Here is a 20,015-nt window from a genome sequence, read left to right as displayed (position 1 = left end):
AAGATTAGACAAATGACATTCACATGTTTTTTTTTTTTAAGAATGAAGCGTAATTTTTTCTACTTTATCCATGCCGAAAATGTTACGACGCTGTCAAGAATTCTTTTTATGAGCGCAAATTTATATTGGCATTGTGAACAAAAGATGTAAAAAAATAAATGGACTTAGCAAGTACGTTCTGTAAATGCCTAAACTTTCCATTTTTAATACTTATTGGCTCTGTTGAGATATCAATAAAAACCTTCCTAAATATTACTACAATTTGATTAAAAATGCTAAAAATATATAAGCAAGGACTGTTCGTACATTTCTCTCCACCCCCGCCCTACCACCTAACACGCCAATATAATATATACATATATGAAAAAATATTTTTTCAATTATCAAAATAAGCTTTAAAAATTCATCTTAAAACTATCGGTTACATATATTGCGAAGCTCAGCACAAAAGTACACTTCCTTACACTATCTCTCCTCGCGGCGACCACCCAACATTCCCATTTAAGTTATTCAAAATACAATACAATACAAAATAAAATACAAATTATACAATATATTTATGTACTTTTAAAAGCAGCCTTCGTGCAATCCTCGCATGTTATTGTCAAATATTTAAAAAAATTACTTTTCCACAATTTGATGTGAACTTAATGGCAGTAAAAACAAAGAATAAAAATACTACATACAAAATGAGAAATTAAAATATTAAGGATCATTTGGATTTTAAAGTACAGATTGAATAAAATACCGGACTTGAAATATAGACATAGCAATTATCACGAGCCGATGTGACCAGTATCTATATACAGACAACATCAGAACCTTATTATTTTTTTATTATTAAAATGTGTTTTATGTTATTTCAGTAATAAAAAAAAGATAATAACAAAAGAGGAATAACATTGTAAAATACACCTAATAAGAAAACGATACAAATTATACACTAATTAATGTAATAAAATAAAATGTACAGCACTTAAAGATCAATGGTTCAAAATTGGTGAACTGTGCCCGCCAATTCATTAAGAAAACAAATATACATTCCGATGTAAATGTCGAGAAAGGATAATATTTTTTTTAAATATGTAAAAAATACATTTAAATATACAGTAATAGTCCATTTATTTGAAACTAAATAAATATTAGAATTTTGAAAAAAAAAGAAAAGAATGTGTAAAGTAAAATGAAATTTCAAGTTTTGAGTGAGATATTTTACCAACTTGTGAAAGGTTTTTGCCTTTTTATTAAAACTACTTTAATTACTTGATGAAAATGGCATTAAAAGACTTCATTAAAGGACTTTTACTGTAATTTGATTACAGTTTTACCGTAATTATTATTAAATAAGTTTACGAGTCACGGCTTGGTAGAGTTTTATCCTCGAGTGGAATGCGCGTTTTACATCATTGAGATAATTTACTTGCAATTAAAATTCAATACGATTCAATATCAAATTTGATCATTTTATAAAATGGGAAATTTTCAGAATGGTTCCCTTTTTGGTAGGAATGTGGAGCCAAATTGATATGGAATGTTAATAATAATAAAATGCTCGTAATACAAATTCTAGCGTCACTTAGAGTATTGTGGTATAAAAGTACCAAAACGAATGTAGAGTATAAGTAAATATAGTCAGCTAGCAGAAGCTATAGTTTTAAGTAGAGTAGCTCGAAGGAAGTTGCGTCGGGTGAGAGGATTAGGGTTTGACCGCAGCCAACTGGGCCTCTAACTCTCTAACTTTTTGCTGAGAATTGAGTAGCTGTTTTTTCACAATTCGGAGCTCTTCACCTTGGCGATTGTACGCCAATCGGAGCTGAAATATAAAAATACGCCATGTTTAGATTCTTCACAAAAATAATAAAGGCACGCTGGTTTATAAAATATGGGATAATTCCATAAAATTGTGTCATATAAGTATGCAGGTTAATTAATGTAAGTATAAACCTCAACATGGTGTTAATTTAGAGCTCTCATTAAGATGTCACCGGAACAAAATATTTAAGACACCATAATTACTATGATTTCCAATGCATCAACTGTGTATAAAGTGGACCAATGTCGGTCTTCAACAATCCTGTTCAGATTTGACCTTGTAATGAACAGTCCATACAAAATAAACATATTTGGCCGTTTCCCACCCCCTGTACCCTGTATCCTACCCTCATTCAGGCATAACCGCCATATCTGGTCAATTACCACCCCTCAATGCCCATGTGCCAAAAAACTTATTTCCGTTATATTACTGATGCCTTCATGAGTATGATTTTCACTGATTTATGCCCAGCTATCTGTGGAATATTTTCGTTAATTGTTTCTAGTGTAGATTGAACATTGCTTTACTTTAAAAATGGCAAGATCATTATTTTGAGTTTACGACATTGTAAAAAATATGTTTAAACCCAAATTATCATTTTGAAAACAGTATGATAATTTTTATTTTTTTTTTAAAGAAATATTTGTGTTTTTATTATTTGCCCTTTTTTGACATCATTTTATTCTCTCAATATATCCAACTTGGACAGGCAAATGACAGTTAACAGCCGGTAGCTTCAGGTGGCCATCCGATGACAAAACGAGGATCAATATTTGTTACAAGATCAAACTTCTGACTGGGGGTGTGACAGTTTTAACTGTGGGTACAATTTTGAAATCAGTTTGTAAGGAATGAATGCGCTGGTATAAAAACCTCGTTTTCGGTAGAGAAGACGTCTCCCTGGTTGATCTGTCGGTACAGGGGGATCTGCTCATCGCCACCAGTCGGCTGAGCTCCGAACATCTGCTGCAGGCGGTGGAACTTGGTCGCTTGGTTGGCGCTCGTCTTCTGGCTCTTTTCAATCACCTGATTCGATACAAGCACACCTATTATTTATTTATTTATTAAACTTCTTGTATAGAACAAATGAACATTGGTTGGCTTCTTCCCATGATGCAATATATTCTTAATATATTGATATTGGTCAAGGTTTCTACTTTATACAGCTGTTTGAAAAAAGTGGGCAGATGGTGCTTGTACATATATCGTAGTCATACAGAAGAAAGTGACCAACTAACGAAACGTAAAATTTTCAGGAGGGCCATTTAAGTCACATTTGCTTGGCAAGAAAATAAACATCAATGCAGTTAGTCATTTTTAACAAGTCAATATATTTTACTTATAAGTTTAAAATCCTTTGGGATGTTTTCAGGGCAATATTAAGCTAGTAAGATATCAAATAGTCAATAATCACGGTTTTGTAAAAAAATGCACATGGTCACTTTCTCCTGCATGACTACGATATATAAATTTTAAAATCTTAAAAGACGAAGACCTTTTTATTGAGCAGAAACTTATACTTATATGTTTGATCTGTCAGTATTGCTTGGTATGTAGAATATATGAGTAATTTATCAAACATACATGATAAATCAAACATGGAAGACATATACATAGATAAGATCAGGTGAGAAGGAGTTGAGGGGGGACAGGAAGGAGATCCAAGTAATTGATGATATGAAGCTTCTGACAATGATGTAATTTGTGGAGAAATGGAAAGTGTTCTCTCCTGAGAAGTAGAAAGACCATGATCAGAAGGTACATATAGTTCTTAATAAGATTTTTAGTGCATCGGGTTGTGAAGAATATTAAGAAGAGATGAAAGAGATAGAGATGTAGTATATCGATTGTACATTATTATAGCTGGACAAAGAACAAAGAAAGAAGGGCTTATCAGATACACTGTCTTATCATATTGGTAACCAGATAACTTTCCGGATAATAAACGTCCGAGACAAATGATTGCATACTCTGTACCGCAGTCTTAGTATAAAAGTATAAGTATAGTGGATTACCTGAACAGAATTGTTATCCTCTTCATTCCTCATCTGCCAGGAGTGCAGCGGCCGGTAGTCGGGGACGGTTTCGCAGCTCAGGAAGGCAAATTTCTTCTTGTTATTGTTGTCCTGCGGCTGCAGGGCCGGAGCCTCTTTGTTGTACACGCGCGGTTTGTGCGTCGCAATACTGACTCCTGAATAACGAACTCAATTATACCACTTTTGCCAGGAAGATTGAGGCGTGTAATTGAAGCATTTATACATCAAAATATTAGTATTAACGATCGAGTTAAATTGGTTTATTGAAAGGTATTTAATTATTTACACTGGTATACAAGTTGGGAGCTTAGAAAGAAACTAAGCTTAGACACGCTTATGATTAGCTCTGGTGCGCTTATTTACCGCGATTAGGTGTAGAATACACACAGAATTAGCATTAATAATAGAGAAAAAGATCCACTGTCCATTACAGTACACTGTCGAATAACGCGAGCTTTGTCTTCTAACCCTTTCCCTTGTCCGCCAAGGTGCATAGCGCACTGTATCGCATCGACATAGCATTATCTTGAATGTTAATAACACGAAGGCAAGGTGGTCAGTGTTACGCCACAGGTACTATTCCAGGGCAGTAGTATTCCCATTGATCAAAGAAAGGAAGCACCAACTCGCGACTATCTCCAAAAGACGCGCCGAATGGATCGGCCACGTGCTAAGACAACCGCGAATACCTAAGCGAATTATACGAAGACATGGGCTGCTCGACGTATGAGGAGCTGAAGAGGACTTCCGAAAATAGGCGAGAATGGCGAAAGAGATGTCATCTGTTGCTACAGACCAATCCGCAGGATTGAGAGACCAGAGAGAGAGAGAGTATTCCCATTGAGTGTTGAATTTAATACGCGGTGTTAAATAGATAGTAATTATATGAAGGCGGGGCGATCAGTCCCACGCTTCGAATCCACGGATACAAACAAATTCATGTTTGGTAGGATGTATTATAGATGACGTAAGTGAAGGACTATACTGCTATATGGGAACAGAAGTAGAGGAGGAATAGTAGGTATTATAGGAAAGAAGAGGACATAGCAGCAATGGCTAGGACTTTCTGTTGTACTCGTACTTATACTAGCTTTTGTACCCCGAGGATAAATATATATATATATACACTTTACAAAATGTACAATTCTTACATGGGCATTCCCAGTGCCAAATATGTCAAAAGATTCTAACAACTATGTAACAGGAAACATAAATGCCTTTCTTAAATTAGTCTAACACACAAAACAACATTCTAGCCACAGTAATAAATGTGTTAGGTATGAGAGCATTGGATATCTGTATTATATGCGAATGTTTATTGTCGTGTGTCACGTGGATGCTATGAAGATATAAAAGCCTGGGGACAGAAATGCAATACAATGCAAGGCCGGGCACAAAGGTTAGTAATACATGAAGTTAGGAACAAAAATGATTTTGCAATTCCATTAACTCCACATCACATTTATGAAAAATTATGTTTGTGGTTTTCGATGTTGTGTTAGCCAGTAAAAATAAATGCGCGTTATAATTCCATTCAAAAGAAATCTGACCTGATTTTTTAAAGCGGAAACAAACAAAATGAATGGTGGTTATACTCCTTCACTTTCAGGCTGATTGCCAGCTACTGCCGCATTCCGCAGGCGGTAAAAATACATACATGCGCAATAAGGTAACCTCTACTTGCAACGGATACCTGCTGGGTTCATTTATTTCCGCTGAGAAAATTTGGGTCAGATGCTTTTGAAAAATGGGGGCGAACTGAGTTTGGCTTTAGAACGGACGGGATGATGGAATTAGAAGAGTAAGCGATGTTCAGTGAGGGATGAGGGGTGACACACAGATAAAAGGGGAACAGGGAGAATTCCTACCTCCTGAACGGATTTCAGAAGTAAACCTGTAGTCACCGTTACAGGTGTGTTCCCATGCTGGAAATAATACATTGTACATGTGTGTTAATATTTCTAGCCAATACAAATATTATTTTGGGAATTAAAATATGCGAATACATATATACTTCAGGGCAGAAACAGGAACTTCAAACTTGGTGATATTATCAATAAGGGGTAAAAAAAACTGAGCTAATGAAATAGAACATTTCATTACCTCAATCGGTAAGCTGGTTTAATTCTGTACCATTTTTATAATGCCCTCGCAGGACAAAACAGCTGTCACAATAAATAAGGAGTAAACATACTTGACATTTGTGGGCAAATAATCAAATTCTCTTTATTGTAATGATAGTCACAAAGAACATCAAACAAATACACAATTGAAAATTAATTCAATCGCAAAAATATCCAATCGCTCGCAAGCGATTCTGGCAATTTAAATGGGGGAAAAGCAGCAAATACCGACCTGTCTTCATGCTGAAGAGTAGAGGAGGCGCATTGCGACCGCTCATCCACTCCCGGGCCGACAGGGAGGGCAGCGGCGCCGCCGTGTCGGGGTACAAGTCCTCCTACAACAGGGAGTAAAATTGGTTGGAAGACTCTTCAAGGGTGAAAAGTCACCGGACTAACGGAAGAAGATAACTAACAACAGGCCTTGATTCAACCCACCTCTTTCCCCCGCAAGGGTTTGAATTTAGCAGTGCACATTGTCCATTTTTATAGAAGCGTTGTGATCCTTCAGGCTCCGCCTTCATACGATTCACAAACCACATATCGCAGATCGAATTTCTTAATAGAAGAATTATTTAAACAATTATATTCATTAAAAAACATACATAAGGTAAAAGTCTGTTAATGAGAATGACAATTGGAGTTCATAATTTTTATGAAAAATGAGAATTTCTGTCACCGCATGTTTCCCTTTTAACATAAATGTTAATACATGTATTCCCAAAATGTAAAAATAACATGTGAACCTTATTTAGTGTAAGAGAGACATCTGGATTTTTAGACAAAAAAAAACTAATAGAAATAATTAGTGTGATGGAGACATCTAAATGTTTAAGTATATTTATATCTTTTAAAAATTCTACGAGCTTACAATTGACAGTCAAACTTAGGAAGCCATATAAAAAAGGATAAATTGACATTAGTACTAGAATTAGAATAGCAGAAAGTACCTGGAAGTGGTCCGACTTCCTGGGGACCACCATGGAGATGGGCTCGCAGAGTCCGCGCGCCGTGTGCAGCTTGTAGAAGCGGAACACCTCGCACTGCGACACGCTCACTCCTCGTTTCGGCATGAAGCCCAGACCTCGCTAGAACAGAGCTCCACATCATGCACACACCCATAGAGCAGACCTTACCTCTGATATTTCAACTAAACAATATATTTATTATTATTTAGATGGGAATTGCATTTATTATTTTCATTTTCATTCATTTGAACCCTTATCCGCACCCCAATGGTGCATAGGGCACTGCATCATATAACCGCAGTGTTATCTTGATCGTTAACACACGAAGGGAAGGTGATCAGCCCTCCGCTTCAGGTACCAGTCCAGGGTAATATGAAATAAATATTAGAGTGAAAAAGTCATTTATATTTATCAGACCCCCCTCTGGGAATCGAACCCGGGTCCTCCAGAACGGTAGCCCAGCGTGCTGACCATTTCACTACGGAGGCGGATTTATTATTTACCTTGCTTATAATGTACAAGGTTTATAGATCATTGAGTGGATTTTTGTTTCTTCTAACTAAATAAACATGTTTTATTTAAATCTGTGTTGGAAACAGGAGGCATAACCTAGTGTGGGCCAATCAGGAACTTCTCAGTATTTGCTCATTGCTGGGAGGGAACCACGTTGCACTCCTCAGGAGAAGGCGAACTGTTGACTGTCATCAACAGACCTTTCGTTCCACTAGAAGAGGGTTCAGCATTTTGTGTCCTATAACTAAACAATATTAGGGGACTACTAACCTGAGGGTTTCCGGAAAGAAACTGATTGAGGAAATGTATGTAGGGAGCTTCGTCTACTACTTCATAGTAGCGGATGTTCCCATCTCCTTTCCCCGCGAGGTAAACCTGGACAACAAAATGCAAAATAAATCCAAAAAGTAGGCGCTTGTAATATTAAACTAAGCGAGACTAACTTATTATCACACATCATAGTATAGTGTACAAAGTACAAAAAACAATTAGCGACTGACAGTACTGTGTGTGATGAGGTGGCTAAAGCATCAGTTAGGGTTATAATCTTCTGGGCTACAAATTCCAGGGATTATTATCTAAAAATCTGAGCGATTCCCCCCATTAGATTGCCTTCATTAATTTCATAGCTCCCGGTGTTGGAACTTTGGAACCAACAATTCGTAACAATGAACAAATAAAAAACAAATCACGCATTCCAGAATCTATCTGAAGACTGTCAAACTTAATCAAATAGAGACAATTTTTAAGTGGCTATAATGTATTTGAACAGAGAACTGTGGAAGTCCAAAAGGGGGGCCTTTGTTCAATACTTGACCCAGGAAGAAGGCTGAAACTGAACTGAATGTATTTATAGATTTGGCGTTTAGTAGCGATTTGTAGAACTCCATTGTAATTTATGCATTGAATGTTAAATTAAACACTGATTTTTTATTCTAACATTTAATACATAAATTGAAACGAATATAATTAGATAGACGGTTGGGTGTGTAAAGTGAAGATGACCAAAGCAGGGTTGGCAGGGTCAGTAGAGCCGACTCACCATGTTGGTATCGTAGTCGTAGTAAGGGAAGACGACCCCCGAAGAGCTGTCGATGGTCTCGGTGGTGAGAGGGCGCTCCAGGCAGTGCTGGTCCCACACGCTGTACTGGCGGTCACTGTGCCGGCTGAAGCCCACGGTTAGCACGCGCCCGCTGGCGCCCAGGAAGCACGCCTTGGCCGCCTTGGTGCCCTGGTGGCAGTGCCCTACCTGGAGAGAGAAATCACTACTGAATGCCATAATGCTCCTTGCTCTGGACATGGACAAACGCTGGATTAAATCACTTCATGCTCTAAAGGCAATTGTCACTTACGAAAATGTGCAGGAATTTTCCCTATGAAGTGTGGTAGGTATTGTTTATATTTTTCCCATCACAAAATAATTATTACAAAATAATTTTCATTTTAAAAGAATCCTTGAAAAGTCTCTGAAAATTTCTGAGAATTTGCATTTGGATAGTTCATAAAAAATCAAAATATATTATATCTATTGACAGAGATAAAGAAACTTTTTTTAAGAAGGTAATTGTCCATATTGTAAAATGATGCTTTACTAAGACATTTAATATATGTATTATGATATATGGCCGTCAAAGGTTATCCAGTGTTTGAGGTCAAACAAGAAAAAACTGTTCACCTGTTGATGAGAACATCTATAGTTCTCAAAACTAGAAGTCATTATCTAGAAACATTTCTAAACATTAAATTAAGAATACCAGCATTTGCACGTACACCATAGGTTAGTACAGTTAAAAAAATAAAGTTCTCATAGAACTCTAACCAAATCTGACAAAACCTAAATGTATCTACAGAAGTGGTGGTGTATGCAGCTCCAGGACTTACCGAGACAAGGATCCCGGATCTGGGTTCGATGATGCGGAGTTTCTTGTCCTTGCAGGTGGTGGCCAGAAGAGAGCCGTCCCTGTTGAAGGACATGCTGTAGATGACATCGCTGTGACAGTCGATCACGTTCATGGCCTCTCCCTTGCCGACATCCCACACTATTATCTGGGCAAGCAAACATTACTCGGATAAGAAATTAAGATTGTGGCATGGTAGATGATGGGTCACAACCCAATAGCTTCATATTTTTGCATAAATGCAACAATATGGAGTCAAAGTGGATATAAAAATTATATGGCAGTTATAAAGATGAAAAATTTATAAATTTACGATTACTGATAGACCAAGATGACAGTTTAATAGGAAGAAGTTTGTACGTGTGAGGATTGAACCGTGAAAACTCCACAGCAGCATCAAATATGGATCGGGTAACCCTGAAAGATGGCTATCTGCAGTAGAATAAGGACTAAGAAGCAGAATTGCGAGGTTGGGTACTCACCAAATAGTCGAAGCCGGCACTGAGCAGCACATTCTCGGCGCAAGGATGCCACTCCAGGTAGGCGGCCCTGCGCTTATGTCCCTTGAGCTCCACCAGCCACTCCGTCAGGTGCATGGATAGCCCCCCATCCGGAATGTGCCACAGTTTGACCTGACCGACAAAATATAAATTGATCCTTGTCTCAAAAGAGAAGATAGTGAAATGGACAGAAGGAGTGAGTTTTGGGCCAAAGTCTTATATTCCAGCTTGTTTACTAGAAATATTCCACCATAGTTTAGCAGTTTACTACCGTATTGAAGGTCCCGAGCTCGATTCCCAGAGTGGTGAAAACAAATTACTTTTATATTTATTTAACATTAGTATGTGAAACGTAGTACTGATCACTTGGCCTTATGTAAATTAACGATCAAGTATACATCCCACCGTATGGTGGGGACTAACCGGAGACATTTCGTCGTAACGTAACATGTTACGATGCCAGCATTCGTGTAGTCAGTATAAGCGAGCCGAGCGCTCCATCCATAGTCAGAGTTCTCGCCGTGAGGACAAAATGCACCGGTCAGTCCCCACCTTTAAGTGTTGAATTTCAATAGATTTATATTATCCACTGACACTTCGTGATGGAATTGCATTTTTAATATATTATTAGATTAAAACCAATATTTTTAGCTTTTCCACTTTTTTGTCTGATGATGTCGGTCTGATGATGTCGGTAACGACGAAACCCGGTCGCTGGTCAAATAAAAAAAGTGGAAAAGCTAAAAATATTGGTTTTAATCTAATAATATATGTTGAATTTCAGATTAGTATTGAAAAAATTATTACGTATATGTATTTTCATTAATTAATAGCAATCAGGCAACTTTGCCGGCTAACCTCACTGGAAATTCAATCCTCGTGGATCCAAACGTGTTAATTATAACATGACGAAGGTGATGAAAAAAAATCATCTGGCACATAATTGCTTCTCGGGAATGTAGTGAATCTTAGAGCAGTCCGATTCTCTCAAAATGAAAAAATATAAATTAAAAAAATGAAAAACTGCAACCTGTTAAATTTAACTCACAATCCAATGATTAGTATCTGGCGCTATAGAGAGGTAATGGTATACTTACAGTGGTGTCATCGGAGCACGATGCGATGATATTATCATTGAAGGGATTCCACTTGATGTCGAGCACCGGCCCGCGGTGTCCCGTCACCCGACTGGCATTAAAGTCCAGGCGGCCAGTCTGAAAGGTGAGTCATAAAGTGATCACTTAAGCCAGCCGATGACAAGTCATACACCCTGTATATGCCCACATTTTTTATCATTCTTTATATAAAAGTAAATAGCCTTCTGAACGCAGGTGAGAATTCTTTTAATATGTATTTCTCTTCTAATTTAAAATGTCGATTAACAAAGTTCTCAACAGATGATAGTTCTATCCGGGGCTTTTTTTCAAAGTAATGCGGTGGAACAGCGTTCCGGCACCTTTATTCATGAATAATTTAAATTTTTTAAATTTTCGAAAAGACGAAACAATGTTTTGCATAATTACAATCTATATTTATATAATTCATCAAAATGATAAAATATGGTAATGTAATGAATATTTAAATGATTTTTGAGTATATTTTTTTTGGTTAAAAGCTTGACATGAGTGAGTTCCGGGACCTTTTTTGTTTAAAAAAAAGGCCTGGTTCTTTTTCTCAGTTCTAACTGGGATATGTAAGTGAGTGTTAAGTTACTCTTTACATATACAATGTCTGAGAATCAAGCCAATATGGATTCTCAATAATGGGCAGCATGATGAATGTTACACAATGTATAAAGTGATAACTCGATCCAGCCAATGCCAGAATTGCATATTCCCTTATATAAAAAGATACTTTATCTCCGTTGAGACAATTGATATATCGCTCACTCCTTTCAACAACGTCATATATCAAAAAACTTGATTTTTTAGATCATTTTTAAAGTTGAAACAAATAATGAAATGTATTAAAAATGAATATCAAGTCTCTTATTGAACTTTTTACTGTGCAACAGATATTTTTAGTTAAAACCTGAATATTTTTTCTCCATCCGAAAAATATTATGTTATTTAAAAAAATAATAAAACAATACATTTTCTTCAAAATGCAAAAAAAAACACTTTCTGCCCTGTAGCGGGTAATTATTAAGTTAAAAATATGCCGCTTTTGCTGGGATATAGTACATTTTCTGGGCATTTCGAAAACATGCACAACTGAAAATTGACGATTTTTGATATATGACATGGTTGAAAGGAGTGAGCGATATCTTTACATCAAAGATATCTTTCTGATCTAAACATGAATCAAAAAGATATATTAAATGCGAAAAACATCACTTTTACACATTCATTGATGCTACATTGTCCAGTCCATTACCTTTGTGAAATAATGCTCCATCCTATCGGTAAATCAGCCGGGTTGTGACGAACAGGAGCTAAGAGGTGTGATGGTGTGTGTAATAAGATGAGGTAAGAGGTTAGCTTACATTGTCCAAGGGCAGAACCAAGAACGCCCCTCCCCCCGCTACCTCGGTGACGATAGCCACAAACTTGGGGTTGACGGCGCAGAAGTTGGAGTCGTGAGCGTTGCGCGTAATCTTGATGTTGTCGTAGCAGCGCTCCCGCTTGAAGGACACGCCGTACACGTGCCGGAACTTGGAACTGCGCACCCCGCGGAACCATAACTGCAACACAACCTTTGTTATTGCCATCTGCACATGACCATGTATCACCAAAACCTTCATTATTGCCATCTGCCCAAGATCATGTATGGCCAAAACCTTTATTATTGTCATCTGCGCAAGACCATGTATCACCGAATGATGACAATTCACCGGCTGGGAATCGGTTCCTATTGTATCCTACTTTAGCTGAAACTGAGAATATTCGCTTCCTGAAACTAATACGCCATCTTCTTTTCTTCCTTTAACTCTTATGTGCACCCAATTATGCATAGGGCACTACATCAGATCAACGAAGTATTCTTGTTTGTATCTTGATCGTTAATTACACAAAGGCAAGGTGATCGGTGATTCGCTTAAGGTACTGGTTTAGGGTGATATTATACAAAATTATTAGATAATATTACAGTGAAGAGTCACAAATATTGATTTGATCCAGCTGGAAATCGATGGCATGGCAACTAAACACGCTAACTGCTACACTACTCAGTGCTAGGCAGATCCAAACTGGTGTGTGTACCTTAGTGATTTGTCATTCTAATATTTATCAAACATCATCCTGGACTGGTTATCTGAAGCGCACCACTGATTTCCTTGCCTTCACAACAGGCGCCGTGGTGCAATTGGGTAGACGCTCGACTGTGAAACTGGCGTCACGGGTTCGATTTCCGCCAATTGCAAAATGAATTTAAAAAAGATTTATTTTAAATTGGTCAGGGTGTTTGTGATGTATTTTTTCACATTTACCTTCCCTATTCTTACTATCCTACCTGCAGACAAGCCTCTTAAAATAGGGCCTTTACGGGTTATTAAAAAAAAATGTAATTAATTATGAAGAAAACACTACATCAATATGATGCAGTGTCTTAAACATCATCAAATGCGCATAAGAGTTAGAAAAAGAAGAATATATTTTATTATAACTTTTATATCAATGGAAGTCGTTTGAGAATAGTACCATATGAAGGATATAATACAATACATATTGAGTAGTTGGTAAATAGTTCACTCTTATACTTTCCAATATAATACATAAAATAATTGAGACTATTTAACCCACCACCATAACCGAAGCCCTTGAAATTGGTGATAACTGATAACGATAATTATTTATCTAAAACAAATACGCATGACGGCACTCCATAAATGAAATAGCGACCAGGTGCAATAGCGGCGGTGATAAATTCCGAAATAGCAGTTGGCGGAATGAACAATGAATAGAGCCAAATACAATCACTAACGGCACTAACAAGCGGGACCTATTTCCTGCACAAGATGTCTTCTCCAAATAAAACACAACCAACTGCATCGGGTTAAGAATACAATGGGATTGTTGCATATTCACAATATGCTAATTAGCTGCCACTTTCCACACGACGCTTATTTCACGCTGTGAAATTAATTCGTAATTCTTACAATCATATTATTTTAAACAGTGAAAGTTTAAATAAATTATTTGTAATTAAATAATTTTTACACGATGTAAAATAAACATTTGACCGTGTAATACAATTGTCGGATGAGTAGTACATTTTAACTAGTATTCGGAGACTGTAAATTGAAACAAGTCAAGGGCATCCGAGTAGAACATGAGATTGCATATTCACAAATTAATATCCTAGTTCTCGCTTATATATACTTTTCTCCACGAGAGATGTACTATAGATGCTTTGAGATCTCAGAAAAACAAGGGTTTAAGTACATGGCTATTCCTGCAAAGTTTTTTTTCTGAGGTCACAACTTTTGTATTTAATATACCCATTCTCCCTCCATGGAGTGCTTAAAACATAAAATCATTAATCATTAACAAATATACAAACATATATAAGAAAACTAATGTTCATCGATTGATTCAGCTGTAACTTTATTTGATTTGAAGTTCTACCGCACCGATGGTGCATAAGGTACCCCATCAGACCAACTCTATCTTAATTATATGAAAGCAAGTCATCCACTACAGATTCTTGGATTTATCCAAGAATCTGTAGTGGAAAATATTTAATGGGATACTGATAATGTAAGTCAAAGAGCTCCGGATGATGGACACTCCTATGTGGGAAAGAAATGGAGAAGTAAAAATAGGCAAGAAAAGGTAATTATCCGAATAACAGTTCTGGTAAGATCAGATAAGAAAGACTGTAGTGTAAATAATATTTTCATTTATATAATATGTACGTAAATAAATTAAATTGCAAATTAATTCGCTGTAACACGGGTCCATAACCATTATAAGCGTTAAAATCTGAGGCACATCATTTTGAAGTTTTAACGGTAATTTAAGAATTTAGATTTAAATGCAAAAATGGATAAACTTTCCATAAAGTTACTGGCGAATCAATTAGTGTAAAGCTTTAAATTTGAGAAAAAAACATACGGTTTATGCAAATTAAGTTAAAATTTAAATACTGCTCGATGTAGATTAAAGTGAATTTCATTAGTAGCACAATAATGAATGGAGTTGTGGAGTAAACGCTAACATTGAATTGAAAACTAAAAATACGATTTCACACAAGAAAAAAAGCCGTGTTCCCATACTACAATACCTGCAGCGCTTGTATTGTACCTCTCTACTGAGAAAATGTATTTTTTGCACAATAGAAATTAACTGTTAACCACAATTCTCTGCAAAATTTCATCTGGTTATTTTTACTCGAGTATTTCCCCATAAAATACACCTAAAAACTGATTCAAACATAAGATGAGCTGTCCACTCCGATACTATAAAAAATTTGGAAAATCAAAGACAAAATAAAATGTAAGAGATATAAGCAGACCAGTAACTGACTGAAAATGAAAAAAACTATAATCAAACATTAATAATAGTTTTTTTTTAAATTAACATACATATTTTTGAATTATTACACTTTTAATTGCGAACATACGAAAATTAACTGATGTCTACTTTCATACAACTTAATCAAATTGTTCCAGTTATTTGAAATAATAATTTGACACACCTTCTCCATAAAAAGTTGTAATTCCAAAGTGTCAATATCTCAACATGTACAAATTTAAACCCTGGCAGTAAAAATAAAAATATTGGCTTTAAACGGAACAAACTTCTTATTATATGTAGAAGTCGAGTTTAGATTCTTAGTCAAACAATCCATAATCCTGAGCTGTATTTGGTAATCACTATTCAAATAAATTATTGATGAATACTAAATATTCATTTCCTATAGTGTACAGAAACCTATTTAATATTGGCCGGTAATATATACTTTGTAGGAAATGTACTATAATCTAGAATAACTACAGTGCAGTTTGAAAGCGTGCGAAAGATAAGTTTGCAAGCGGTCACCTGAGAGTTGGTCATGACGATGGAGCCGGAAATCCTCTGGTCAGCAGACGGCGGTGAAGAGTTTCATGCAGAGCTAACTGGAGTGCCCGACAGTAGCATAACACACCACACATACCAAGTCAACTCTACACACTAATCTAACACTGGAAAACACATAACACAAAATAATAAAATAAAAAGCGCTCGACAATATAATTCAAACACAATATTGAGGCATCCCGCGGAGATTAGATAACAACTTGCACGTAGGAAATGGAAAATGACCGTTGCTATTCCACAGCCATAAATTTAAATAATTAATGAGGTGAAAAGGAAAGTCTGCACATAGGTCTACTCACTGTGAACACATTCATTACAGTGATCACTTGTTCTATTAAACCGCTAACACCAGTTAGTGCTGTAATATTCTCCCTTCCACATTGCATTCCCAATGTGTCTTCATTTAATAAATAATATTAATAAAATAACTATATAACAAAAACAACTATATTTTAAGAGAAAATATTTTTAATTTGTGTGGATACTATGTGGATATTAATATGATGATTTTCAACAAAAAAAAATTTAAAACCTACAGCAAGTTTTTAGCTTTTGCAGTTTTAATGTTAGCGTATGTCAAGCAAAATATTGAAAAAATGTATACTGGAATAAAATAAATTCTACAAATGGAAAAAAAATTAATAGATAAAAATCTATTTTACATAAATAATTTTTATAAATACTAAAAAATTATTTAAAGACTAAAAATTAGAGGTGAGGTTTACTTTATTGCATAATATTGTTTTATTTAAATACAGCGAATGAAATAATGTTGAAAATAGTTTATAAACAGGCTGTAGTTAAGTGCTCGTAACATAACACTTCGATTAGTGTTTCTCACTAAACATGGATGTTGGTGATGTTTGCGCAGGTGTTTCTATTAATTAGAATTCAAAATATTATTATATTATATAGATTGATTAGATAACACAATTTTTATCAAGGAGAAAATTGTAATAGAGATTTTCTAGTAATTGTAATGAAATATAAATATACAAACTTACTAATTACCGTGCAAAAAGGCAATTATTGCGATATACTATGAAATAAAGCAGCGACAGAGTTAAAAAATGCGGATTTTAATGTCAAGTTGATGTAATGGGCGGATTAACATTTATAATTTAAAGCGTGTCACTTAAAATCCTGAAAAATATGGAATATTTAGGTAACCGTTGTTGACTTTCACTGGAATGTTTAATGTTCACGCTGAAGTATTATCATTAGTGGAATTATACACTTATTACACAATGGGAGCGGCCGAGCGAAGCGCTCATCTGATAGCTGTGAATGCTAAATTACCATTTTTATAAACGGCCAGGTTTTTTCGTGCCGATATTAGTTTGGACCTAGATAACACTAATTAAATATTATCATCCGGCTAGATTCTGATCAAGATAAATGAACAAATCTGATATGGCACTAATATTTTACAAAATAAAGAAATTCTAATTCCACGATGAAACAATTCGGCCGTTCAAACTTAAAACACAGTACGGGACATTTTTTTGTAGCATGTAATGCAAAAAAAACATACTACAACAAAAATGTCCCTTACTGTGTTTTGAGTTTGGACAGCCGATTTGTAAGTAATATTTCATGAAGAGGTCAAAATTTATGTTAACCTATCTGGAAATTAAATAAAGAACGTCATTCACCAAAGTCAAACATATAATCCATTACATAGCTATGTAATATAATATACACCTCAGAGGCATAGGGATGCATGTCTGAAATGTGAAATATTTGGGAGTGCCAAATTTAAATACACGTATATTATTCTGGTTCTATTATAGTTAAGGCTACCATCTCTCTGTAATTATGAGTAATAATAATATGGTGCATGTCAGTCTTCTCTCTGACTAATAATGCATGTGATTTTATTTAAGTGTAAGTATGTATGAATAGTGCTATGGTAGTGGTATATAGCTTGCATGCTAGTGTAGTGATTGTCCTGATGAAGATACGGATATATCTATAAACAGGTAGAGTAAATTGCTGGGGAGTACTATATACTATACTGGGGAGTACTAGATACATTAACATAACTAGGATAGCGGTTACTGCAATATTTAGTCATATTTTTTTTCAAAAAAGTAATCTATTTATGTAAAAATGTAAATATTTGTACGTTGAAAATGTTAAATTTTCTGAAGTTATTCACCGATTGCTTTGAAATTTTAACACAATGTTGCATTTGCCTTCTTGCGACAGGTGTTTTTTTTTTACTCGGATAGATACAAACTTTTCTTTAAAAAGTTTTTTGTCACAATTGCAGCGCCATCTATTGCACGTAATACCAACACACGCAATATAAAACACTGCGCATAGCAGACAGTGTGTTTCTTGACATTTGCTGCAGTATTATATACCCACAAGCATTGTTAAATTCAACATATTCGAAATGCTTTTTCATATTCCATTTTACGAGACTAATCCTAAGCAACGTGTGGATACGTACAGCTAGTAAATAATATAATAAATTTTAATAATTTTTATCACAAAATAATTTTTTCAATTTTTTTTTTTTTTTTATATCGAATTTGGATTAAGATACTTCTTGGGTATAGATATTTATGTATAAAAGCTAGAAAATTTGAAGAGTAAAATCTTCTTCTTAGCAAATGCACCTAATGAACTGGACTGATGCAGTTTTATGTTCATATAAATAATACCAATATTTAAAAAGACGGATAATATCAATTATGTAGTTACATACAATAATTGAATGTACGAGTATAATTAATATTTAAAACACTAACTTTGCGATTTTTCTAATGTGACTTTGTTTAAAACCACTATTTGTCTTGTACTTAAGGATAATGTTTCAATTCAATTCAATTTATAATGTTGACCGGTTTTGAAGCAAACATCTTCATCTAAGATATAAGGTGATTTTGAGTTATTAAATAGTTTTATTTTCTTTATGGTTATTATTAAAAGTTTCATTACCCCTTGATAAAAATTAAAGAATGACACTTCTGACGTAAAGCAGATAAGAGTTTACATCGGCTGAGCAAGATATTATCTCGGTTCAATAATGTCATAAAAGATATATTTATACAATTTAGTATGAAAAATTAATAAAAAAAATATATAAATAATGCAATCATAAAACAATAATAAAGACAAATAAAAGATTCAAACAAATAAAGAAATGTCTAAAAAATGAGATATGATGGTTTTCAAATTCAACTGCTAAAAACAGTGAACTTTTTGTCAAGAAAAATTATTCAAATACGATTGCGTGCGAAATTTCAGTGTACGAAGAGTTTTGTTTTGTAAAAAAATAATAACAAACTAATGTGATCCGAAAATATAACTCACCAAATGCTAAAATGAATGAAATTAATGCAATGGAACTCCAATTGAAAAGCAGTTTCCAAAATTGTGTCGAAATTTTCTACTTATTACGAAGAAAGGGAAACCCTCCACAATTATGTAGAAATGGAACATTAAAATAACTCTTTTTATTACCCGAAATAGTTATAAATAAAGCAGAATATATAATTAGGAATGTCGGTGAAACTGAAGCGTCGAGTACTATATTCATTATTATTAAATAGTTAAACAAATCATGATAAAGAATACAAACCAATTGAAAATAAAAACAAAAGTTTTTCACCTATTTATCGAAGAAAAAAAAAAGGGTTAAAATTGTTAATTTTTTTTATTTCTTTAATTATTTATTAAAATTAGTTATATTGCACAGAATTAATTATTTCAATTTCTAAGTGAAATATTGATGCGTGAAAAAATAAAACAAAGAAAAACACTCGAAAACTAGTAAAACGTGTGATATCAAGGCGTTGAAAATGCGCAAATATAGAAACGAAAATGCTTAATTAGCCGAGTATCGCAAGCGATTAATGTTCCTGTGCGTACTTACATACTAATTATCTAATTAACAAAAACAGAAAACATGATGTCACTCACTTTTGACACGGGCTTGTTGCAAGCGCGGATGTCCACGGAGTTGGAGTTGATGTTTCGATCGCAGCCGTTTAAAATATCAATAAAACACTTTTCAGTGACAGTATCATCTTTCACGGGCGGCATATCACGAGTTATATTCAGGTAAATGTAAGGGATTTATAAAATAACAAATAACAGATCGTCGAATGACAGGGAGGTGACAAGCGTTGATACA

At 34.9% G+C, this 20,015-nt stretch overlaps 1 protein-coding gene across 4 annotated transcripts; it reads right to left on the bottom strand.

Moving 5' to 3' along the window:
- Nucleotides 1-26: 26 nt before the first annotated feature.
- On the bottom strand, nucleotides 27-20,015 carry LOC148308329 (coronin-2B-like). 4 transcript variants are annotated; one of them, XM_088261909.1, is made up of 13 exons: nucleotides 19,802-20,015; nucleotides 12,334-12,531; nucleotides 10,946-11,062; nucleotides 9,831-9,980; nucleotides 9,332-9,496; nucleotides 8,493-8,699; nucleotides 7,721-7,825; nucleotides 6,920-7,057; nucleotides 6,205-6,307; nucleotides 5,718-5,774; nucleotides 3,829-4,004; nucleotides 2,687-2,839; nucleotides 27-1,813 (listed from the first exon to the last, which is right to left on the bottom strand). In XM_088261909.1, the coding sequence occupies exons 1-13, from the start codon at nucleotides 19,922-19,924 to the stop codon at nucleotides 1,697-1,699; spliced, it is 1,809 nt and encodes a 602-aa protein (XP_088118035.1). In that variant the 5' UTR covers nucleotides 19,925-20,015; the 3' UTR covers nucleotides 27-1,696. The 4 variants fall into 4 exon arrangements, with proteins under 4 accessions (XP_088118035.1, XP_088118037.1, XP_088118039.1 ...); XM_088261911.1 differs by lacking the exon at nucleotides 19,802-20,015 and adding an exon at nucleotides 15,830-15,969; XM_088261913.1 differs by lacking the exons at nucleotides 5,718-5,774; nucleotides 19,802-20,015 and adding an exon at nucleotides 15,830-15,969 and having other exon boundaries at nucleotides 1,072-1,813.

This window comes from Brachycentrus maculatus, unplaced genomic scaffold, assembly GCF_059751285.1.
Source record: "Brachycentrus maculatus isolate JH-2025_06_01 unplaced genomic scaffold, ASM5975128v1 h1tg000169l, whole genome shotgun sequence".
In the NCBI taxonomy this organism is placed as follows: domain Eukaryota; kingdom Metazoa; phylum Arthropoda; class Insecta; order Trichoptera; family Brachycentridae; genus Brachycentrus; species Brachycentrus maculatus.
This window is presented reverse-complemented; position numbering and strand designations above follow the sequence as displayed.